The sequence below is a fragment of the Osmia bicornis genome, chromosome 10 (assembly GCF_907164935.1).
Source record: "Osmia bicornis bicornis chromosome 10, iOsmBic2.1, whole genome shotgun sequence".
NCBI classification, from domain to species: Eukaryota; Metazoa; Arthropoda; class Insecta; order Hymenoptera; family Megachilidae; genus Osmia; species Osmia bicornis.
In genome coordinates, this window is record NC_060225.1 from 5137901 (window position 1) to 5159073 (window position 21173).

General features: G+C 31.1%; 8 protein-coding genes across 10 annotated transcripts; 4 read left to right on the forward strand and 4 right to left on the reverse strand.

The window, feature by feature from the left end:
- Positions 1 to 103: 103 nt before the first annotated feature.
- Positions 104 to 1787, reverse strand: LOC114873842 (beta-1,3-galactosyltransferase 5). The gene is made up of 3 exons (XM_029182578.2): positions 1703 to 1787; positions 519 to 1628; positions 104 to 461 (listed from the first exon to the last, which is right to left on the reverse strand). The coding sequence occupies exons 2-3, from the start codon at positions 1331 to 1333 to the stop codon at positions 230 to 232; spliced, it is 1047 nt and encodes a 348-aa protein (XP_029038411.1). The 5' UTR covers positions 1334 to 1628; positions 1703 to 1787; the 3' UTR covers positions 104 to 229.
- On the reverse strand, positions 1670 to 2560 carry LOC114873843 (oligosaccharyltransferase complex subunit ostc-B). The gene is made up of 4 exons (XM_029182579.2): positions 2352 to 2560; positions 2196 to 2269; positions 1909 to 2126; positions 1670 to 1829 (listed from the first exon to the last, which is right to left on the reverse strand). The coding sequence occupies exons 1-4, from the start codon at positions 2488 to 2490 to the stop codon at positions 1811 to 1813; spliced, it is 450 nt and encodes a 149-aa protein (XP_029038412.1). The 5' UTR covers positions 2491 to 2560; the 3' UTR covers positions 1670 to 1810.
- Positions 2561 to 2640: 80 nt separating this feature from the next.
- LOC114873841 (integrator complex subunit 2) lies at positions 2641 to 6973 on the forward strand. 2 transcript variants are annotated; one of them, XM_029182576.2, is made up of 6 exons: positions 2641 to 2783; positions 3015 to 3332; positions 3397 to 5486; positions 5559 to 5763; positions 5820 to 6126; positions 6237 to 6973. In XM_029182576.2, the coding sequence occupies exons 2-6, from the start codon at positions 3049 to 3051 to the stop codon at positions 6687 to 6689; spliced, it is 3339 nt and encodes a 1112-aa protein (XP_029038409.1). In that variant the 5' UTR covers positions 2641 to 2783; positions 3015 to 3048; the 3' UTR covers positions 6690 to 6973. The 2 variants fall into 2 exon arrangements, with proteins under 2 accessions (XP_029038409.1, XP_029038407.1); XM_029182574.2 differs by having other exon boundaries at positions 2641 to 3332.
- A 563-nt stretch (positions 6974 to 7536) lies between these two features.
- On the forward strand, positions 7537 to 8934 carry LOC114873846 (peptidoglycan-recognition protein 2-like). The gene is made up of 4 exons (XM_029182582.2): positions 7537 to 7729; positions 8084 to 8297; positions 8383 to 8501; positions 8583 to 8934. Exons 1-4 carry the CDS (start codon positions 7570 to 7572, stop codon positions 8765 to 8767), a joined length of 678 nt encoding a protein of 225 aa, XP_029038415.1. The 5' UTR covers positions 7537 to 7569; the 3' UTR covers positions 8768 to 8934.
- Positions 8935 to 9030: 96 nt separating this feature from the next.
- LOC114873847 lies at positions 9031 to 10736 on the forward strand. Its single transcript, XM_029182583.2, has 3 exons — positions 9031 to 9851; positions 10077 to 10204; positions 10500 to 10736. The coding sequence occupies exons 1-3, from the start codon at positions 9831 to 9833 to the stop codon at positions 10597 to 10599; spliced, it is 249 nt and encodes an 82-aa protein (XP_029038416.1). The 5' UTR covers positions 9031 to 9830; the 3' UTR covers positions 10600 to 10736.
- Positions 10737 to 10965: 229 nt separating this feature from the next.
- On the reverse strand, positions 10966 to 13550 carry LOC114873845 (microspherule protein 1). The gene is made up of 6 exons (XM_029182581.2): positions 13202 to 13550; positions 12595 to 12970; positions 12304 to 12504; positions 11807 to 12226; positions 11508 to 11723; positions 10966 to 11438 (listed from the first exon to the last, which is right to left on the reverse strand). Exons 1-6 carry the CDS (start codon positions 13315 to 13317, stop codon positions 11349 to 11351), a joined length of 1419 nt encoding a protein of 472 aa, XP_029038414.1. The 5' UTR covers positions 13318 to 13550; the 3' UTR covers positions 10966 to 11348.
- A 621-nt stretch (positions 13551 to 14171) lies between these two features.
- Positions 14172 to 16766, reverse strand: LOC114873883 (serine/threonine-protein phosphatase 4 catalytic subunit). 2 transcript variants are annotated; one of them, XM_029182646.2, is made up of 6 exons: positions 16686 to 16766; positions 15489 to 15659; positions 15257 to 15409; positions 14942 to 15193; positions 14630 to 14868; positions 14172 to 14558 (listed from the first exon to the last, which is right to left on the reverse strand). In XM_029182646.2, the coding sequence occupies exons 2-6, from the start codon at positions 15636 to 15638 to the stop codon at positions 14429 to 14431; spliced, it is 924 nt and encodes a 307-aa protein (XP_029038479.1). In that variant the 5' UTR covers positions 15639 to 15659; positions 16686 to 16766; the 3' UTR covers positions 14172 to 14428. The 2 variants fall into 2 exon arrangements, with proteins under 2 accessions (XP_029038479.1, XP_029038477.1); XM_029182644.2 differs by lacking the exon at positions 16686 to 16766 and adding an exon at positions 16032 to 16336.
- A 127-nt stretch (positions 16767 to 16893) lies between these two features.
- Positions 16894 to 21021, forward strand: LOC114873881 (protein decapentaplegic-like). Its single transcript, XM_029182642.2, has 4 exons — positions 16894 to 17300; positions 18971 to 19329; positions 19420 to 19861; positions 19976 to 21021. The coding sequence occupies exons 2-4, from the start codon at positions 19002 to 19004 to the stop codon at positions 20373 to 20375; spliced, it is 1170 nt and encodes a 389-aa protein (XP_029038475.1). The 5' UTR covers positions 16894 to 17300; positions 18971 to 19001; the 3' UTR covers positions 20376 to 21021.
- Positions 21022 to 21173: the final 152 nt, after the last annotated feature.

Here is a 21173-nt window from a genome sequence, read left to right on the forward strand (position 1 = left end):
AAAGAAATGCTTAGAAAGAATTTGATTTTATGTAATAGGCAAAACATAATTATACAATAAAGTAGAATATGTAGTAATTAAATAACTCTCCAACAACCCAAGCAAAAAAAAAATAATAAAAGTTATATTTGCTACAAAGTAAATTCATTAATTTTTAAAACCTAATTATTGTTTTGTTTACTTATGATGCAATGTGGTTGAATGTTTGATACTAATTTCATATCATATACTAAATATAATGAACTTGCACTTCAAAATTCTCAACATTTATTTTCTCTTCATAGGCAGCTACACAAGTTCTTGATACTAATTGTTCTTTCATTCTTTTTACACAATTCCACTGACAAAATTCCGAAAATTCTTTAAATTTAATGTGCAGTTCTTTCTTGCCTCCATCAGGACCAGCAATAAACTCACATTTAAGTTTTTTCTTTCTGCCTTGAATACAGCATTCCAAATACCTGTAGAAATTAATTTTCTTAATAAAGTAATACTATATTTTTATAAATTATAATTACCTATAATCTGTTGCATAATAATTGTTCAACTCTTCAATTTTAATATCACATTCTTGTCTTAACATACCAGTGATATATACATCATCTATCCAAAAGAAATTCTTAACTTTTTCACTTGCAGAAACTAACAGGTGTGCATTTTTTAAATTAGTTATATAAAACCATCCAGAAAGAAAATCAGGATAAACATCTCCCGAGAAATCTTCTTTAGTTACAAACCATTTATTGTTCGATATTCTTACTGGTTTCATTTTCCTTAAAACATATCCAGATAGAACATTTTCATTTATTACTCTTTTATGTAAAAATCTTAATACTTCAAAAATATTTAGCACAATATCATCGTCAGATTTTATTAAAAAGGTAGCTTTACAATTCCTGGATGCCCATCTCAAGCCCATTAAATGCTTCAAAGTAAGATTTCTATAATCTTCTAAAAAGTTTCCTTGTAATAAATCATTGTGTATTTCTGATTCTTTGAAAATGTATGTCCATATATCTTTTTCTTTAGGTATTCCTAATAAAAAGACCCTCCTGATACCTAAACTTTTTAACATTTCATTTGGATATGAATGTCTCACAGCTATTCTTTGTAAAGAATTGTTTGCAGAAGATGTGACAATCCAAATGATAAAACTGGAGCCACACATTGGTTCTGTTATGAATGTTGAAACATTTTTATCTGTGAAACTCTCATTGTATGTAGATTTCAATTCTTTTTCTGTATTATTTATGAAATCTGTTTTTAGTATAGTATAAAACAAAACAAACATTGTACTAATGCTAAAGATTACAAAAATAACTCTTATTCCCATGTTTATAAAACCAAAATTAAATGATTTAAATTAAAAATATTATGGCACTTTTACATCATATTCATACTTTTACCTTACATGGTAAATTGTTTTATCAACAATACTTCTATTAGCACTACATTCTGGATTTGTAACATTTTAATAATACATTGAGACAGTATTATATGGTAAAAAATGAATGGAATAATTTGTCATGTATAGAAAATAACCTTCTCCTGTCACCTATAGGTTGTCACTATCCCTCCTTCTCTCTCCCACTTTTCATATACCCACTGAAACTACTTATAATTTATTACTAAAACAAAAGTTACAAGTGAAAAGGATACGAAACACAAATCTTTTATATCTTTTGAAATGTATTTTACAAACATTCTTATGATATTGTTGTTGATAAATTACATTCTTAAAATGTTTGGTATAAAATAAGATGAATTTATTATGTAAAAATATTAAATTCCATGTTACATTAATTTAAGCCTATGATTGTAAATATCCCCTGAAAAAAAAAACATAATAAAAATCTCTGATTTTATCATACATTATTGCTTTTAAAGCTTTTTATATAAAAAGCTTACGGTAACTTCATCCTCATGAAAATCCAACAGGTAATAAATGATACTGTAATGCTAATAAATCCAACACATATTAAAAGAATTCTATTAAGTTTGGGAGTTGATGGACTATGTGTTTGATCTAATACTATAAAGCCAACTCCACCTAAAGTGAAAAGAAAGCTAGACGCTAATCCTTCCATGATATATTGACCATTCACACGATATGGCATAAATGCCACCTACAATAAACATTTTATAATTATAACAGATGATAATCCAATATAAAACTACTTCCTCTGTTTACTTACAGGTCTTGTGTGACCATGTTCATCGGTTGTAGAGCCTACACTAGGTGGTTCCACAATTACGTCATATATTATACCTTCAAAAAACGTATCATCGAATACTTAATTTCATATCATTGAGAAAAGTGATAAAAGATTCATATTTGATATAATCCTAACCTCCTGTTACTAGAAAATATGAAAACAGTATGAATGAGAAAACGACCATAGCACTGGGTTTCACGAACCATGATGGCTTTTTTAACTTCAAATTAGGTACTTCTAATGCCAAAAATGGTAAACGGTATATATATTCCATATTTTAAGAGATATCACAGTTAAATCCTCTTCCACGTTGCCTGTGTAAAACTATTTAAAATTATCTTCCTATCTCACCGGTAGGGGACGATAATACAAATCATATTACCGACTGTAGATATTCATAACATTGACTTTATTTTTTTTAACGTTTTATAATTTCCTCTCTTTTCGAATGTGTATTATAATTTTAACTTGGTTTGGAAATATGAAACACTGTATATTAATGACTTATTACTTATTACCTGTTAAAATACGTTCCTTAATTATAAAGCATTATACGTGAGAAATAAGGTAATAAACCCATATTTTCTAACCTAACTGAAGTTAAATGAAATAACGCTTGTGGTTATATACATATTATAGACTGATAGTGGATTAACAAGTATTGAAAAATGTTTTGTTCAAGGAAGTATATAAATTCAATTTTAAGCTATCTAAATATATTGTGACATAAATGAAAGAATAATATATATATAATACATATATGTACATATTCGGTTATAACCAATTCAAATGTTATAGAGGCAAGTGATTTATTGGTATTTAAATAATAATCATGCAAGACAGTGCACGTGTATCGCCACGAATTTTTACCGCCATACAAAATGTAGATATACCAGTATTAGCTATGTGTTCTCATAAAGAGATCAGACCAATTCTGCCATGTTTGGTACGAATGAGTCTTATTTCTCCTTTGGATGTAACAAAAGAATGTGTGGAACAAAGAAAACAGGTTTTAACAATTTTATCTGGAATTGAATCAGTTAATTCAATAATTGCACTGCTTTCAATCGATTTTCATGCATTAGAAACTGATGTTAGAAAGGAACAACAATTAAGGTCAGTCTCATTGTAACCATTAACAATGCTGTTGGATGTCTTATTAAATAATTAATTTTTCCAGACAAAAGATGGGCAGTTTGCAACGAGACAGTGTACTCACTCAGTCGTTACAAAGTGGTCTTGCTTTGGAATTTGAGCGCAGTGAATCCACTAGAAGAATAAGATTAGTTCTAAGCGAATTACTGTACATAGCTTCTCAAGTACAAGAACAGCAGAAGAATCAAGAGTTCCAAATAAAACAATCTGATTTATTCGATAATGCTGTATACATGGAGGAAATTAGTTACGTGATCTGTGTCGCGTTATCAGAATTACCGACGGTATTGTCGATATTGGACATTACAGAAACGTTGTTACACGTTAAACACGGGCCAGAAATAATCTGTTGGATCGTTGCTAATATTCCTGACAGTTTCTCTGAAGTTTGCGCTCATTTAATTGCCAATGGAGAAAGACAAGAAGAATCTGCATTAGGCAGGATCCGTACATTGGCCCTGACGATGTTGTGTCAAATGAATCCCAGTCAAGCATTGGCGGTAAGAGCCAAATGCGTGGAACTCTGTAGGATGCCTGCTTTGGCGATTACATTAAGTTTGGAACACGAAAGCATAGATAACACGGTATCGGAAAGCGACGTTGTTGCCTTTGTCTCAGGGTTATTACTTGGTAGCGATCAACAAGTAAGAACATGGATAGCAATGTTCATCAGAAACGGTCAGAAACGTAAATGGGAATCCCATACTGCGTTGCAGTCTTTAAGGGAAGAATTACTTAAACGATTACAAGCAATCGCTTCTCAAAATGCGGGCCAATTAGCGGAAAGTCAGGTTGTTCAAGCCAGTGCATTGTTACGTCTTTATTGCGCGTTAAGAGGTATTGGAGGTATTAAATTTCAAGACGACGAAGTAACAATGATCGTTCAGTTACTGACGTCTCATCCTCCTCCGTCGCCTGCTGGCGTGAGATTCGTTTCTCTAGGTCTCTGTATGCTGATCGCGTGTTCCTCGTTGATAGGCCATCACAATCTTGAAAAACGAAGCATAGAATGGGTACAGTGGCTCGTTCGCGAAGAAGCCTATTTCGAAAGCGCCAGCGGTGTAACTGCAAGCTTTGGAGAAATGTTACTTCTAATGGCGATACATTTTCATAGCAATCAACTGTCAGCCATTTGTGAACTAGTTTGCGCAACTTTAGGGATGAAAATACCGATCAGACCGAATAATTTGACCAGAATGAAACAAATTTTTATGCAAGAGATATTTACCGAACAGGTGGTCACTGCTCATGCGGTTAAAGTACCAGTAACAGCTAATTTAAACGCAAATATACCAGGATTCCTGCCTGTACATTGTATTCATCAGTTGTTGAAGTCAAGAGCATTTGCTAAACACCGTGTACCGATCAAAAATTGGATTTACAGACAGATTTGTAACAGCGTGCCACCGTTGCATCCAGTTCTTCCTGCTTTAGTCGAAGTATACGTTAATTCAATTTTAGTTGTAAATAACAAAACATCGGAGCACACGAACAAACCAATTACAGAAGATGAAATCAGAAGGGTATTTCAGAATAGCGTTTTTGGTGCTAATTTTGACTTCAAGAAAAATGCGAGTAGCATCCCTCAAAGTGATACGGATAATATGGATATAGATATTCCAAAACCTTCTCTCACGTCGCAACTGTTGTTGTTGTATTATTTATTGTTGTACGAAGATGTGAGATTATCTAACATGCATACTTTTATATCTCAGGATAGAAAAGTTAAATCATACTCGACGGAATTTTTATCCGAATTGCCAATTAAGTATTTACTTCAATTGGTTCAGAGAGATCAAATGAATTACGCTGGTTTATTTTCTCCTCTTCTTAGACTACTGGCAACCCATTTTCCTCATCTTTCCTTAGTAGATGATTGGCTTGATAACGAAGTGATTAACATAGACTCTTCGGCTACAAACTATGAAGACGTAAAAATTACCGATATTATGATCATTGAGACATTTTCACATATTCAAACGTGTCCATCGAGGACAGGAAGGCTTTTAAGACAGTTAATGTCTATGAAACCTACAGATATCTGGCCACACGCTGAAGTTATAATTCATTATTTTAAAGCGACTTTGAGCCCAAGAGTTCCTAGATACATTCAAGGTAAATTAATTATATTTCTGATACTTCACCCTACAGGAATAGCTAATAATATTGTAAAATTTATTATTCCAGAATTATACAAGCAAGTATGGCTCAGGTTGAACACAGTTTTACCTAGATGCCTGTGGGTTTTATCGATAAATGCTTTATTGATAGAGAATTCTCTAGTGAAGAATGTTTTTTTAACTCAAGAAAACATTGTATTGGATCCGTTACAAGTGTTGAGATGCGATACAAGAGTTTTTAGATGCGCTCCAATTTTATCTGTTATTTTAAGGTAAGCTTTTAAATACATAAGTAATGTATTTAATTACTTATGAGAGATATTTTTAGAATTTTGCAAGCTGCATTAGCTGCCTCTCGATCTCAGTTGTCTAGACACATACAGGACAAACCATTGACAGAAAAAGTTGGCCAATTGTCGAGCGAAACTGAAAGAGAAGATTTAAGAACAGCTTTAGTAGCCGGGCAAGAAAGTGCAGCTGTTCAAATATTGTTGGAAGCATGTTTAGAAACAGAAGAAGACAGAGAAACACCGGGGCAAATGTGGTCGTTAAGAGAAATTCGAAGCATTATCTGTTCGTATTTGCATCAAGTATTTATAGCAGATCCATCTTTGGCTAAATTGGTTCATTTTCAAGTATGTATGTTATAATATAATTTCATTGACAAAATAATGTTAGTGTACATACATGGACATTTCAAATGTACAATGAATTTATAATAATCTATTATTATTTTTGTATGTAGGGATATCCAAGAGAATTGTTACCCATTACAGTTACCGGTATTCCGTCTATGCATATTTGCCTTGATTGGATTCCTGAATTGTTGTCACAGCCAGAACCAGAGAAACAAATATTTGCTGTAGATTTAGCTTCACATCTTGCGATCCAGTACGCTCTGCCAAAGGCTTTGAGCGTTTCTCGTTTAGCGATAAATACGTTGATAACACTTTTGGGAGTGTTATCCGCAAAAGACAGAGTGATTTTATTTATGCCTGTACTACCAGCATTAACTCGTATATGTTTAGCATTTCCACCACTGGCTGAAGATACCACTGGTTTGTTGTTACAACTTGGTAGAGTTAATTCTGCGCAGGCTGCGTTAGGAGATAAATCTGCGGATCTGTTATGTCAAGAAGTTAACGAAACCTTTTGTATGTTACTACAAAAAGCTATATTACAATCACAAGTATATTGAAATACTGTCTTTGTTTTTTTCGTAATTAAATCAACTGAAAATGAAGACAAAAATGGGTGGACCAAAAAGTGAAGATAAAACGAATATTATTTATTATTACAAGATGAACTATAAAATAATAGAAACTTTATGACCGACTGTTATTAAATTAAGTACCTTTTGTTAATGTATTTATTTTCTATACAAATTGTTAATTTGATTATGTTCAACATTTTACGAATAAGACTGAATGTATCTTCTTTTTAATTCATTAGAACAGAAACTACATAGACAAATTTAAAGTAGATTTATTGTTAAAAAAAATATGTAACTTCATTTGTAAGCAATTTTACAACTAGTTTGCAAATTAAAACGTTAATTATAATATAATTGTTAAATTAAATCACCTGTAAACGGAGTTTCGAATTCGATCATTGCGCCATCTATACAAAAATAGCGGAAACTACTCGTTAAATAGTTTCCGCCATTTTGGTATAGGTGGCGCTACAATCAAACTAGTTTGGGGATCGCTGCCGGTAAATTATCGAGTAGTTTCCGCCGTTTTGGTATAGATGGCGCCATAGGTCAAATTAATTTGGAGACCGCGGCCGATAAGTCCTCGAGTAGTTTCCGTCGTTTTTATATAGATGGCGCAATGGTCAAATTTGAAACTAAGTACTTTAGATACGTGATTTAATTTTACTATTAAATTATAAACACTCTTACGTAGATTAGAAACAATTACAACGCAAGATTCTATAGCAAATCCAGTTATCTAAGTAATTATCTTGCTTCGCTTTCAGTTTTCTTCAAAACGCAAAAAAATAAAAAGAATGACGATAATCAAGGGTTACGCAAACTTTAGTCGTCTGAGTTATCTTTTGACTGCAAACGTGCGTTCATGATTGTTGAATGTATTATAAATAACAATATTCAAACAAGAGAGTCATTTGTGCTGTATGTTCCACAAGTGATAATGTGCGTAAAATCTACTTTAACGTTTAAAAAGATGTATAAAACAATAATCACAATAGTTCTTTTTGTTCACCTTTGTATTGCTGGTAAGATATCAAATGTTATTTAAATAAACAAAGAATCGATGATTTATTTAAACAAAGTTAGTGCAGTACGCGTTGCAAATTATTTGTCTTTTTTTTCGTTTAGTACGATTTATAATATATATGGAACCTCAAATATTTCTTTTCTTTGATAAGAAATGACATTATCAAAGAAAATTTTTTAAAGTCGCAGTTTAAAAATTTCAAAATTATCTATATATATTATATAAATCAAGAATTCATTATGTTTTACGAAATTGTGTTCTGTTTCTTGAGTAATAATATATTGATATAAAACATGACCTTTAAATGATCTGGCTTCTATTTTTTATTCTTTTAATATTTTATATGTTTCAGATGCTGATAAAAATTGCCCTAAAATTATTAAACGGAGTCAATGGAGTACTCAGAATGCAAAGAGCGTAAATTATATAATTATTCCCCTTCCTTATGTGATCATTCATCATTCAGTTACCCCAGAGTGTAACACCAAATCACAATGCATTTCTAGAGCCGAAAATATTCGCTCTTATCATATGGATGTTCTTGGATGGGACGACATCGGATACTCTTAAGTACTTTTTTTATTAAATATATTTTATAATTTGCAAATAGCAATGCAAATGATTATTCCCTGTTTCTTATCCAATTAATAGATTTTTAATCGGTGGCGATGGGAATATATACGAAGGTGCTGGATGGAATAGGGAAGGAGCTCATACTTATGGGTACAATAAAAAATCCCTAGGAATTGGTTTCATAGGATCGTTCGAAAGTACATATTATGTATTGAAGATTATTTCAATCTTTATTTAACTTATTTTGCAATGTTATTTTAATATTTAATAACTGTTAGACAAACCAGCAAGCAACCAAATGGTGGAGGCAGCACATAAATTAATTATTTGCGGCAAGTCAAAAGGAATACTTAGAGAAGACGTTCGCGTAATTGGAGCTAGACAAGTTCAGAGTACAGCGGATCCTGGATCTGAACTTTATGCACAAATTCAAAATTGGCCAGAATGGGCTCCTGATGCTTAGATTACTTATAATTTTTAATTACATATATAATTACATGCATGAAATATAAATTTGTTAGCACGTAGTTAGTAGAATTAATCAGATGTAAATTCGTGTAAAGATTCGATACATTTTATACTTCCCATGAACTGTTTGCCGCAATAAACTTCGATGAGGAAAAAATTCAACCTTGAAGATGTTTTCCTTGATTTTTCACTTAAAATCTTTTTTACGCACATTCAGAACCTACAGGGTGAATCATTCACACTTGAAATAAATTTAAATTGGACAAACAACGTAAATTTATAATTTCATTTAATACATAGAGAGTCATCTTTTCAAACACAGGAAAAGATTTATTTTGTACGAGTTAGTCGTGAAAAATCAATTCCAACATTGAGATTTAAGTGCCATAAATATTTATTATTTACAAATTCAGTTTTATAAAACGCGCCTGCAACGTTTAATGTTTACAGCAATGACGGTGCTCAGAATGCAGAATATATTTTATGCAAAATCGGATTGATCATTCTTTTTTTTATGAAAAAGAGTTATCTTGTAAAAAAAAAGAATATATAGTTATCCCTTCTTCAGAAAAGGAAGAGTAAGCTGTGCTTCAGAAGAACTGGAATGCAACCAGCCTACCTTGAAAACTGATGCGTATTCGCTAAATATATTGACCCCAACTTTCTTTGTAACGAATTTGAAAAATACACTTTGTTCATGTTCGTCAATGTTGTTAATTACTATTTTAAATTTGAATACCTTCCCGCGCTTCTACGAATTCAAATGTTACTAATTTCAAACGATTATTTGAATAATTAAATAATTAACTTTATTTTATTTAATATATAAAATAATTTTACATTGACAAACTTAAAGAACATATTTTTTAGAAGGAATTGAATTTGAATACGTTCTAAATGATTTAAGCGTAAATCACCTGACAAAGTATTTCAACTTTTTTTGTGTCATCCTATTCTTTTTTTTTAACATATATCCTCGGGTCTTTCCATAGTTTTTCGCGCTTGAAGGTACATATATAAAGCCGGTCCTGACCGACGCATCTCAGTCAGTTCCCAATATGCCGCGATTATTACACTTGGTAAGTCAATCTACTAATTGTAAGTTTATTTAAATAATCTGAAGGGGTGATTCCGGCCTACGTTTCGAATATTTGATTTTCTTCTTTTAAACTTAATGCGTTGAATATTGTGATAGTCATTAGTGATTAACACCGCAAATTATAATAATTAAATGGAATAATTAAATAGAAAATAAAAATGTTTCTAATTACGGCTAATTCAAATTCAACCTTTACTGTGTATAGGTTCTTTTTCTCTTGGCAGTGGTGGTCTTGGTGGCCGCCTCAAAAGATCCTTCGGAACCTGTCAACACAGAAGGTGAACCATCTTTAAGTGACGCTAATGATTTAGATGCTGATGCATCCTATTGGGGGTAAGTTAAGTAATTTAATTTATGTTATTAAAAAGAGGTTCTTTGTTTGATTTCAAAAGCATAAGTGGAAGATATTTTTATACTCCCATACTTATGTCCGTACGCACCGAGAGCCGAGCGTATACTGATTTGCTGATCATTCGTTAGGTGCGCTGCGCGTTAGGTGAAGTGGTGGGGGGTGAGCCCAGAACCGTACCAATCTTCCCGTAATTAAGGGGGTTTTGGGATTCCAGATTGCAGTGTTAAATGTTTCAATTTTAACAAAAATTTATTCATTATTTAATGATATCTCAAGGTACTCGAGACCATGGCGTTACGGATGGAGAGGAGGTTGGGGTGGATGGAGAGGTGGTTGGGGCTGGAGAGGAAGAGTATGGAACAGTGGATGGTGGTGAAAAATGGATAAAGCTTCACATTCTACGTTCTAAAATTGTACTACAATTTTTGTACTTTCATTACCCTCGATATAATTATGTATTTTGTCATTTAATCTCTCATTATTTTTAAATAAATCCTATTTGCAAATTTTAAACATCAGGAGTAATTCCTACCTTTTTCTTTATGTTTATTTTCATGTAGTATTTTACAGTTAAATATGTTCTACAAAGTTTTAAAGATTAAGTATTATATTTACTAGTATTAGTTGTAATTGTACTTACTTAGGTATAAACATTACATATAAATATTCAGTGTTTTCTTCTATTAAATGAAAATAAACCAATTTTAAACTAAAGTATTAGTATAAAAGTATAACATTTAGCAAATTTTCATATGCAATTATTATTATCAAACTCTTATTTACAATAATACTTTTATTAAGGCTTTATTACTTCTAACAAATAACTATAATTTAGTATTAATTAAAATCCGTTCAATTATTTCATATGTACATATATTCTTATATACAATTTAATTTGTACGGTTGATAAGAGAAAACTATTTCGAACTATACATTTAACCGATTTATGTTTAACAATAAACTAAGAAATTCTTGTTATACCTACAGATTGATAATAATAATGCAAAAAATGGTAGTAAAAAATTGAGCAAAATTTATTACCTTCTGAATTGAACAATTACGTATTTTATACAGTTCTGTATACACTTATAAAAGAAGTGCTAATTAAGGAATGAGATGAAATATTCATGGTTTTAGATTCAATTTAACTACTTCCTGACGTATGACAGAAATGAGTTCCTGATTTATTAAAAATATAAATCTGAGCCCTGCAATCTAAAAAAAAATGTTAGTATTAAATTTCTTATACAATAAAAATAAACGCTGCATAAATAATGTTGATACCTCGATTACGCTATTATTGTTAAGCTTCATTTTATTTCCAGCAAGAATAGGTCTGCTGTCGACAAAAATTGGTCGCTTCCCTTCCGAAGAAAGAAAGAAATCTCCATTATTTCTTAAACGTATAGTTCCTTGTCTTCGTGAAACTTTCCATGCCGGTCCTTCCAATGTCAAGTCTACATCAACACTGTGATCTTTCGTTGAACGACCTACAGTAATCTAAACATTTCATTTAAATATTTCTTACTGCATTAATAGTTATTAGTCAAAAATTAACGTGAAATTATTCTGTAGAATATTACCTCCCGCGATCGCATTAGATATCTAACAAGTCTTCCTCTAAGTATTGCTAAAGTTTGATTATCAAAATCTGGTGGATTTACTCCTGTTACACTATCAACCAGAACCTGCCACCTGCTTAATTCATTTTCTAACACTCTTATCTCTCTTTTATTTCTCCTGTCCGCTGCAATAAGTTCCGCATCTACTAACTCATCTTTTTGTTCGATCAATTCTGTATCGTTAATCATTTCTTCCGCGTCGGAAAAGTTAAGAACATGTTCACCTCTTGGTAAACTTTGTACAGTTTGATCAGGAAGTAAATGATACTGTTTCATTAATTGCCAATGTGCTAATAAAGCTTTAGCAGTTCTTGCAGAATAGAATGTGTGGGCATTTGATTCAAGAAGTTCTTGAAACACTTCCAATGTTGGTTGAGGAGTCTAAAAAAAAAACATATACAATTTCCTCGTATTTAAATAAATTAATAGTCATTAAATCTAAACAAAGATTTAATTACCGATTTTATTGTACCAAGGAGATCTTCTTCTGCTTTACTATACAAAGTTCTGGCTTGCACACTGGCAATTAATTCTGGATGTAAATTACGCATAGCTTGTACTGCTACTCTTGAGACTGCACTGTCATATAGCAGTGCATACCACCTTTGCTGTATCTCTTGCAATGTAAAACGACAAGAGAATTTTGTACCTCTGTGAACCTATTTAAAATCAATACTTTTAATAAATTGTTTAAATATATTTGTAATTTTCCTTATACTAAACATATTAATTAACATTTGCACCAATACCATTCTTAAGTCATTTGTCTGTTGTACACCAGTGATTAATGCAAGATCGTCTGTTGGTTTCCATCTCCCTAAATCCTTTGTAGCATTCACTGAATGCGAATGATTTTTACTCTTTTTGTTTTTTCTTCCAGGAGCATTCGATCCACCTGGTCTACTTGTCCGTCGATTACATCTATCCGATTGAGAAACATTTGCAGAAACTTGAATAGGGCTTGGGACATTTTGCTGAGGGACAGCTGATTCCATTGGAGTAGTAGAAATTGAAACAGTTCTAGATCTAGAGGCAGACTTTGTACTCGCAGCTGGAGGTTGTAAGTTAAATGTTGTTTCAACAAGTTCATCATCAAATTTTCTGCGTTTTATTGTACGTGAAGAGCTATAATTTTAATAACAATGGTTAAACAGTTTTTATTCAATAAATTACATCTTGATAATTTAATATTACTTCTTTTGTTATTTATATAAAATTCATCTTATTCGACAAGGGACATCTTATGCTAGATACAATCAATTTATTTATAAAGGTGTTTCAAAGCCAAATTTGTTTTTCTAAACTCAACCCTTACATTTCGTTTCATATTTTATCATTTAGAAAATTAATAATCACCTTCTACGTTTTGTAGACAATGGATCCAAGTTTGCAGATTCAATAGGTATGTTTAAAAATCCATCCGTATTCTGAGAAAATCCGTGATTTACATTCGAAGGAGTTGGAATATCCATAGTTTTATAGGTTAGCTTAATATAAACAAGCAATCACTACCATACAAATGACCTATGTCATTGTACAATTAATAACACAATATTGAATCTAATGAATGTAAATTGTTTATCAATTTCATCAGTAGTTGTTTAAGTAGCTAAAACGTTTTACACTTTTCATATGTAATAAACATCAATCCATTACCATACCAAGCAACTTTACTAAACGCAATAGGGTAGCCAACATTCATAAGAAAATAAAACTAACTTTTCATTGTGTAGCACATTCTTCATTATTTCAAATTTGAATAAAACTAATCATTGTAAAACATTGCACTGAAACAAAATAATTAATTAGAAATAATAATACTATATTTAAAGCTTTGATATATTTAATATAGGTTGATACTATAAAATTAAAGTACCTTTGTATTACTATTTTATATAAAAAAATGCTTGACAACTTATATGTAATTATATTTCAACTGAGAATTACTTAAATGATACTTTTTTCACACATAAATTAATATAAATTTAACATTTACAATAGTGTTAATTTTAAATATATTAGTATATTAAATATATCAAATTTAATAGGAAATTTTAACTCGACAGGAATTAGAAAAACGGTTGATACAATAATCCATTACACACATTAATGTTTTACATATATACTTGGTCTTAAATTTTAAAATCAAACGGAATATTTGTATTATAATTTATATTGTTCCATTGAAAATTGTTTTATAATTATAAATCTCGTGGAATTAATGTAGAAACAAGTATGATTCGTAATTAAACATTAAAAATAAAACTATTTAATATGCACAAAAAATTCAAATACTAATCAATTTCGTGACTAACAAAAAACATAATATTAAAAAACACATGTATTCGTAATATTTATTATATCAAATTGGTATTTTTAATACCGTCAGCAGTCTGTTGATAATATTCAACTACAAATTGATCAACTTTGTCCTTTGTTTATCATAGTTTCATGATGGTCTTCCTTTCCTTTTATTCGACAAGCTTACGTCTGTGTAAATACATATTATGTAATTGATTACTTTTTCTTTTAAAAAAACGTTTGGAGATGTTTTGGTTTATACAGTCATATTTAATGAAAATTTTATAAAAAGTAATCAGCCTGAGGCTTTTTACTAGGAATTCCTCGACTTTCTTGTGGTGCTGCTTCAAATATTATAAAATCTCGGTGAAGATGCTCATTTAATTCTAATATGGCAGCTACGTTTCCGCACCTATTACATAAATAATTTACTGAAAACATGTAATATTTTTACATTATTAGCGTAAAATTTAATGTATGTACCTGTAACAATAATTAGGTGCTGACCAAACAGTTAGAACAGTTTCATTGAAATGCCATTTAAATCCTTCCATAACTAATTGATGTGCTCTACATATCATGTCAATATCGTTCGCAGTATTAAACTGTGCTACAACGTCACTTCCAAAAAGATAACCAGCTCCACGCGGCGAGACTCCCCAACCTTGAGTATCTTCTGGATCTGACCAAAGTAAATCACACATCGGACCATCATGTGGAACCTGTTAAAATTATTTGTGTATTACATTAGATTCAATTTCTTTTGCATAGGACATATATATAATTCCTATTTACTTCTTGCTTTCTGTCTATAGTTCTTATTTGATCAAGAGTTTGAATGCTTGGAGATAATCCCCCATGAACACAAAATATTTTTCCATCGATTATCGCGGAAAGGGATAAGTAATCAAATATTTCGGTACAATATCGCCAAACCATAATGCTGCCATATTTACGTAAACATTCATCATAAAAACCATATACTTGTGTAATTTGTCGGGACTCGTGATTGCCTCTTATTAATGTAATCCTATCAGGATAACGAACCTGTAATTGCAAATATGTTAAATATATTTGTTACTTATATATAAGTTAAACTTTCACAATTACTTTTAATGCCAAAAGAAGAAGGAATGTTTCAACGCTATAAAATCCTCTGTCAACAAAATCTCCCATAAACAGGTAATTTGTTTCTGGTACAGCTCCCCCAACTTTAAATAGTTCTTTCAAGTCATAAAACTGTCCATGAATATCTCCACATACCTGAAAATAAATAATAGATTTTATAAATTGTAATTATAATCATTCTCTTTCCTTCTTTCCTTTTTTTGTAATGACGTACAGTGACTGGAGAATCAACTCTTTGCACATTACTTTCTTCTATAAGAATTTCCCGTGCTTTTGCACAAAGAGCTTTAACTTCAGCTTCTTTGATAATTTCACATTTCTTCAGTTGTTCTATTTGCCGATCCAAGTCACTAGAATCAGCCATCTTAACAAGTAATAGCCTTTGCTGAAAATGATATGTATTAACCACTTATTCAAATAAATATATTATTCATAAAGTTTTATGTTTACAAAATGATTAAACTATTAATAAAAAGATTTCCTATTACATTTCAATGTCCTGTTGTATTAATCTTGTTATATTTAAAGTTATTTAAACATCATAATTACTTTTTAAATTTCTTTAAGATTTATACTTTTAATAATAATTTTCCAAAAAGATTATCTTTGTTGAAAAAATTCAGTAACTGATAAGAAATTCAGAATACAATAATTGTTACTATGATGAAACATTAGGTAATAATTTAACCAGAAAATTTATGAAAATAATTGGTTCTATAGAAATAAATAATGTGGATAAAGGAAAAATTAAACGTACCTGGTCAAGTACAAAAAGCGAGAACTACTTCGCTCAATAAATAAAAAGCATTTAAAGAATGCACATGTAACTATAATTTTTTACGTATATTTCATATGTGTTAAAATCTTGACGATTGGTTATAAACAACTAAAAACCTTTTTTAATAAACTTCGAACATCACGATGTAACTGACATTAGAAACAGAGAAGCCGAGAATAAAAATTCGAGTAAACTGGCATAGATTATAAGAACGTGAGAAAAGAAATTTCAACAAAATTCTATTTTGATTTTATGCTATAGTAACATGACTTATTCAGGCGAATCTAAATACTGTATTGAAAATACTCCTTTAATTTATATCTAGTAACAATTTACCTCGTAAATCATAAAAAAATTTTTGGTTAGAATTTTACCAAATTCAAATTACATTTTATCCAAATTTTATACATATTAAGATAATTTGCAGAATTTTATTTACATTTTCATCTTTATCATCTTACAGTTGATAAGATGGTTTTATTATGATGTTGATAATTTTTAATGCTATATATTCAATATATTATACATGATCGAATGGTTGTTTTAATATTTAATTGTTACATTTACTTAAGAATATATATAATATAAACTATATACTTCGTGTTAGAGATTATAATTACATGATTTGCTTACAACAATATGATTCTCGTTATTATTTTGGGGTTACATAAATTTTGTATACGTAAATATAACTCTATTATGCTACTTTAATTTACAAACTAATCACACGTGGCGCTAACTTGTATCTGCTACAATCTGCTACTAGTGGGAGATAGTGTCTTTACGGATCTTTCGTTCTACTTGTTTTTCTTTTTTCTTTATCCCCTCTCAATAACTATAGTTGTACTCTTCCTCTCGACTTCTCGAAGATTTCCGCGTATCGAGTTGAGTTCAACATCAGTGCGTACCATCCTAAACGTTCTCTATTTGCATAAACAATCGGAGTGTTTAAAAAATTAATGATTATATTCGGCTCAAATTTGTGAGCTGCTTACGAAAAGAAGACTTCAATCAAAATTTCTTATTTTTCCTCATTTTTTTTTTCATTGCTCTTCGTCTTAATTTTTCTTTCTCTTTCGATACACACGAGTGCGAAAATATCAGATAGCGCAACGAAGTTCCAACATCGATGTATCGATACTAAAGACTCCCGGGGGCGAGGTTTTGAGACAATAGTTTCTGAGTGAGGTTACATGGACTCATTGAAATGTCGTGGTTCCTCGAACGACGGACTTACGATTAGCTCAGGTAAGTTTCATTTAAATGGAATTCGATTGTGATAGGATTGTTTAGAACGAAGATACACGCGATTTTCATCAGTTTGGAAGAGTAGCTTTTATTGATTGTTGCTGGCCCGATTATTTTAGACGATGACGTGCTGCTTATGTATACTCAATACCTTGTATCTTTACCCGTGCCGCATTCCTTCGGTGCAACTGTGCGATGTTCGAGTTAAACAGGATACCAACGTTTCCACCTCTTAGTGTTTTCAACTTAGACGTAGAAAATAAATAAAAATTAATAATAATATCATGAGTTCAACAATGTGAGGAATACAAGTATCGATATATATAAACATTATAGGATACATGAAATAATGTTGATTATATTCAGCAATATTCAGTATGATTATATTACGAAGTAAAACAGTATATTGTTATTTAAACTTTTCTAATAAATGCATCTTTTTAAAATCATTATTATTTATTACAATTCAAGAGAACATAAATAACGTAATCCGCGCATTTTTGATGATTTTGAATTTATTATGAACGGAGGTGGTTTGATCGGATATAGTATTTGTTGAATTACTTTCAATTATGTATTTTACTTTATACATGAAATTTTACCGTCACTTTTAAAGTAAGCGACCACCCACGTTCAATTTATTCATCTAAATAAGAGCATCCAGTATAGTTGCCTGCGTTCTCGTTACAACTGTAGGTTTATTATATCCTTTTTTTAAAGTTAGGAACTCGAGAGGATACGGGATAGGGCCAGGGCCAGTTTACTAATTTCCCTCGTGGAGAGCAGGTAGACAGCTTGTTTCCTGGAAGTAGAAAGGCTCCCTAAGTACATTCATGGACTTTTGGATGCTTGTGCATTCCTACGTTATCTTGAAAATTACCTACTCTCTTGTCTCTCGTTTTTTAAATACATATTACGATTAACATTTCCCTCGTTTTTCAATATTTTTAACTGCGCTTTTATTTCCTCCGATATTATAAAACTGCTCTTATAAAATTGATTTGATAATTGATAAATTAATTAATAAGAAGAGTAATCAAGAAAAATTTGTATTAGTATTATTAAATGTTTATGAACGAATAGCTTTATGAAATAGCCTCAGAATCAGTAAGCGTGGTATTCGTCAGCACGCATGCGTTGAAAATCCGCGGTTAGATTAATCCCACGATTATTACGGCAACAGACAGCTTGGCACTAGTTTCTAAACCTTTCTGCTCTTATCTCTGTCTTTAATAGACAACAGGTCTGTTGCAGTGGTTCTCAAACTTATTTTTATTCCGTTAAATACTTTAAATTTTATGATAACGTAAAAAATGTATATACATACACTAAAGAGCGCAGTGAGCTTCCCTGGGGAAAATGGCGACGCAGGGGTTGCGGTCCCAAATTCTGACGCCTTATCACGTGGGTGTAAACGTTTACGCGGGAAAATTTGATTTGAATTAGTTAGATAATAAATTTCATAAATGAGATTAAAATCTCAATTGTATATGTTAATTTATATTTAAATGATTTGTAATTTATTTATCTTATTCTAAAAGCACGCAATTGAATTGCATTTCCATTTAAAATTATTAATTAAGTTACAAGAGTAGAATTTATGCTTTATATTTAAGAGAAAGTATATGTAATTCATATGAAATGAAAAGATTTCAATTTTCTGTTATTAGGGAGGCAACATCCGTGAGCAACGACATCACAATGCGCATGTTGCTGCCACTGAGGTTGGTTTTCGTCGCAGCAGGTTTGCTGCTGGCAACTACCAAAGCAAATATGCATTTGCACTTGCATTCCGACACTACCAATCATCTTGTTATTGGTGAACGAGAGCAAGCAATTGCTGGAATTGAAGCTAGCCTTCTTTCCCTTCTTGGTTTTGCCAAACGACCAAAACCTCAAGGTCCAGCTTACGTTCCAGAATCATTGAAAAAGCTTTACGTCAAACAGAATACCATTGGAATGGCTGATATTGCTAAACCAGGAATCCATGCTAGATCTGCTAATACAGTTCGCTCTTTTTCACACATTGGTAAGTATATATACTCAAAAACTATTTGAATTCTATATTTTTAACAGTTTATAATAACAAGTTAATCTTATTTTCTTTTTTTGAACACAGAAAGTGAGCTGGATCATAAATTTCAATCTCCAAACCGTTTCCGCCTGTCCTTTGACTTAAGTAGCATACCATCAGGAGAGAAATTACAAGCTGCAGAGTTAAGTCTTTCTCGTATACCTATCTTAAACGAAGATTCTGATCGGAAACTGAGTAGAATACTCGTATACGACATTCTACGTCCTGGTATGAAAGGGCATAGCACTGCACTTCTACGTTTAATCGACAGTAAACCGATAGACATTAAAAAGAACGATACAGTCAGTCTAGATGTTCATCCTGCTGTGGAAAGATGGATAAAAGATCCTAAGAATAATCATGGACTGTTAGTACATGTACGTGGAATGAAACAGGAACATGTACGTTTAAAAAGAAGCGCAGATGAAAGAAACGATACATGGGTCGTTAGTCGTCCAATGTTATTTACCTACACAGATGATGGCAGGTATAAAATAGTCTTTCTTTATATTCTTTCAAGAAACGAGTAACTGAAGAATTTCATTTTCATTTTTCTTCTATCCAAGATAATACTTTCAACATTTTATCATTTTAATAATAGGTACAAGATGTCTTCTGCAAGCCAAATAATGAATCGTCGTGCTAGAAGAGCGGCTCTTCGAAAAAATCGCAGAAAAGACGGTCGGGAGAACTGCAGGCGACATCCACTTTACGTTGACTTTGCGGATGTTGGTTGGAATGACTGGATCGTTGCTCCTCCTGGTTACGATGCTTTTTATTGTCACGGTGATTGTCCTTTTCCATTGGCAGATCATTTGAATTCTACTAATCATGCGATTGTTCAAAACTTGGTTTATTCGACGAAACCAAGCATGGTGCCAAAAGCTTGCTGTGTACCTACCGCTCTCAGTTCAATATCTATGCTATATCTCGACGAAGAAAACAAAGTGGTCTTAAAAAATTATCAGGACATGGCTGTTCTTGGATGTGGGTGCCGCTGACTATTTGCTAACCAATTTAGTAGACTATTTTAACAGTGAAGAATACATATATGTGCAATAAAAACGAGAATAGTTTAAAAAAGGCATGAAATATTAAGAATGATTTAAAATCTTGTTCAGTCGAATGGAAGGTAACCTACTTTTGGAGGTTGTACATTGAGATTTTTTATTAATTGATTGTATTCAAATAGCCTAAACTGTCGTCCAATTTATCCTTTATTCGTAAAATAAAGGAAGATATGAAAAATTTATACTTTTATACATAAGGATTTTAATACATGAGATTTTGATCCTTGTTTGTACTTGTGCCTTACTTTGTAACATTTTACAGTCGAAGAGAGAAAAATATATTTTCAAACGAGGATTTAAATCGAGATAAATATACTCCAAAAAATTTTAAGTATCCTCCTCTCATTGAAAAAAGAAAAATACTTTTGGAACAATTGTACTGATTACAGTACGAAATCTGTAAAATAGATAGAAATAAACAGGGACCAATGTAAATAGTATGTCTGTATAGTGAATTAGTATGCATAGTATTCTATTCGATGTTTTTATTAATATTTCTATGTTCTTCGAATGTACACAGATATTGCGAATGTAAATAGTAAACAACTTTTAATAAATATATATATATGTTAAATTACATTTATGCTTTTGTACTTAAAAAGAGAAAAAAAAGGATTAATAAACAACGATCATAAGGAAAACGAAACATTAATCGAAAACAGAACTAACAATTAATAATTTATTTCTATTATAACTAGGGAACATAATATTTAATAGATAGAATAATAA

What these genes read in the sequence shown, in the direction of transcription:
- LOC114873842 (XM_029182578.2), bottom strand. Translation starts at nt 1,333, where the DNA reads ATGGGAATAAGAGTTATTTTTGTAATCTTTAGCATTAGTACAATGTTT. An exon ending in TATTATGCAACAGATTATAG is followed by an intron (nt 462 to 518) that starts GTAATTATAATT and finishes TAATTTCTACAG; the next exon opens with GTATTTGGAATGCTGTATTC.
- LOC114873843 (XM_029182579.2), bottom strand. Translation starts at nt 2,490, where the DNA reads ATGGAATATATATACCGTTTACCATTTTTGGCATTAGAAGTACCTAAT. An exon ending in ATATTTTCTAGTAACAGGAG is followed by an intron (nt 2,270 to 2,351) that starts GTTAGGATTATA and finishes CGTTTTTTGAAG; the next exon opens with GTATAATATATGACGTAATT. An exon ending in AACATGGTCACACAAGACCT is followed by an intron (nt 2,127 to 2,195) that starts GTAAGTAAACAG and finishes TGTTTATTGTAG; the next exon opens with GTGGCATTTATGCCATATCG.
- LOC114873841 (XM_029182574.2), top strand. Translation starts at nt 3,049, where the DNA reads ATGCAAGACAGTGCACGTGTATCGCCACGAATTTTTACCGCCATACAA. An exon ending in AGAAAGGAACAACAATTAAG is followed by an intron (nt 3,333 to 3,396) that starts GTCAGTCTCATT and finishes TAATTTTTCCAG; the next exon opens with ACAAAAGATGGGCAGTTTGC. An exon ending in CTAAATTGGTTCATTTTCAA is followed by an intron (nt 6,127 to 6,236) that starts GTATGTATGTTA and finishes TTTTGTATGTAG; the next exon opens with GGATATCCAAGAGAATTGTT.
- LOC114873846 (XM_029182582.2), top strand. Translation starts at nt 7,570, where the DNA reads ATGATTGTTGAATGTATTATAAATAACAATATTCAAACAAGAGAGTCA. An exon ending in TGTTCACCTTTGTATTGCTG is followed by an intron (nt 7,730 to 8,083) that starts GTAAGATATCAA and finishes TATATGTTTCAG; the next exon opens with ATGCTGATAAAAATTGCCCT. An exon ending in TTTCATAGGATCGTTCGAAA is followed by an intron (nt 8,502 to 8,582) that starts GTACATATTATG and finishes AATAACTGTTAG; the next exon opens with ACAAACCAGCAAGCAACCAA.
- LOC114873847 (XM_029182583.2), top strand. Translation starts at nt 9,831, where the DNA reads ATGCCGCGATTATTACACTTG. An exon ending in TGCCGCGATTATTACACTTG is followed by an intron (nt 9,852 to 10,076) that starts GTAAGTCAATCT and finishes TACTGTGTATAG; the next exon opens with GTTCTTTTTCTCTTGGCAGT. An exon ending in GCTGATGCATCCTATTGGGG is followed by an intron (nt 10,205 to 10,499) that starts GTAAGTTAAGTA and finishes TGATATCTCAAG; the next exon opens with GTACTCGAGACCATGGCGTT.
- LOC114873845 (XM_029182581.2), bottom strand. Translation starts at nt 13,317, where the DNA reads ATGGATATTCCAACTCCTTCGAATGTAAATCACGGATTTTCTCAGAAT. An exon ending in TTGTCTACAAAACGTAGAAG is followed by an intron (nt 12,971 to 13,201) that starts GTGATTATTAAT and finishes TTAAAATTATAG; the next exon opens with CTCTTCACGTACAATAAAAC. An exon ending in ATCTAATGCGATCGCGGGAG is followed by an intron (nt 11,724 to 11,806) that starts GTAATATTCTAC and finishes TGAAATGTTTAG; the next exon opens with ATTACTGTAGGTCGTTCAAC.
- LOC114873883 (XM_029182646.2), bottom strand. Translation starts at nt 15,638, where the DNA reads ATGGCTGATTCTAGTGACTTGGATCGGCAAATAGAACAACTGAAGAAA. An exon ending in GAGTTGATTCTCCAGTCACT is followed by an intron (nt 15,410 to 15,488) that starts GTACGTCATTAC and finishes ATTTATTTTCAG; the next exon opens with GTATGTGGAGATATTCATGG. An exon ending in GCACCTAATTATTGTTACAG is followed by an intron (nt 14,559 to 14,629) that starts GTACATACATTA and finishes TTTATGTAATAG; the next exon opens with GTGCGGAAACGTAGCTGCCA.
- LOC114873881 (XM_029182642.2), top strand. Translation starts at nt 19,002, where the DNA reads ATGCGCATGTTGCTGCCACTGAGGTTGGTTTTCGTCGCAGCAGGTTTG. An exon ending in TCGCTCTTTTTCACACATTG is followed by an intron (nt 19,330 to 19,419) that starts GTAAGTATATAT and finishes TTTTGAACACAG; the next exon opens with AAAGTGAGCTGGATCATAAA. An exon ending in ACCTACACAGATGATGGCAG is followed by an intron (nt 19,862 to 19,975) that starts GTATAAAATAGT and finishes TTTTAATAATAG; the next exon opens with GTACAAGATGTCTTCTGCAA.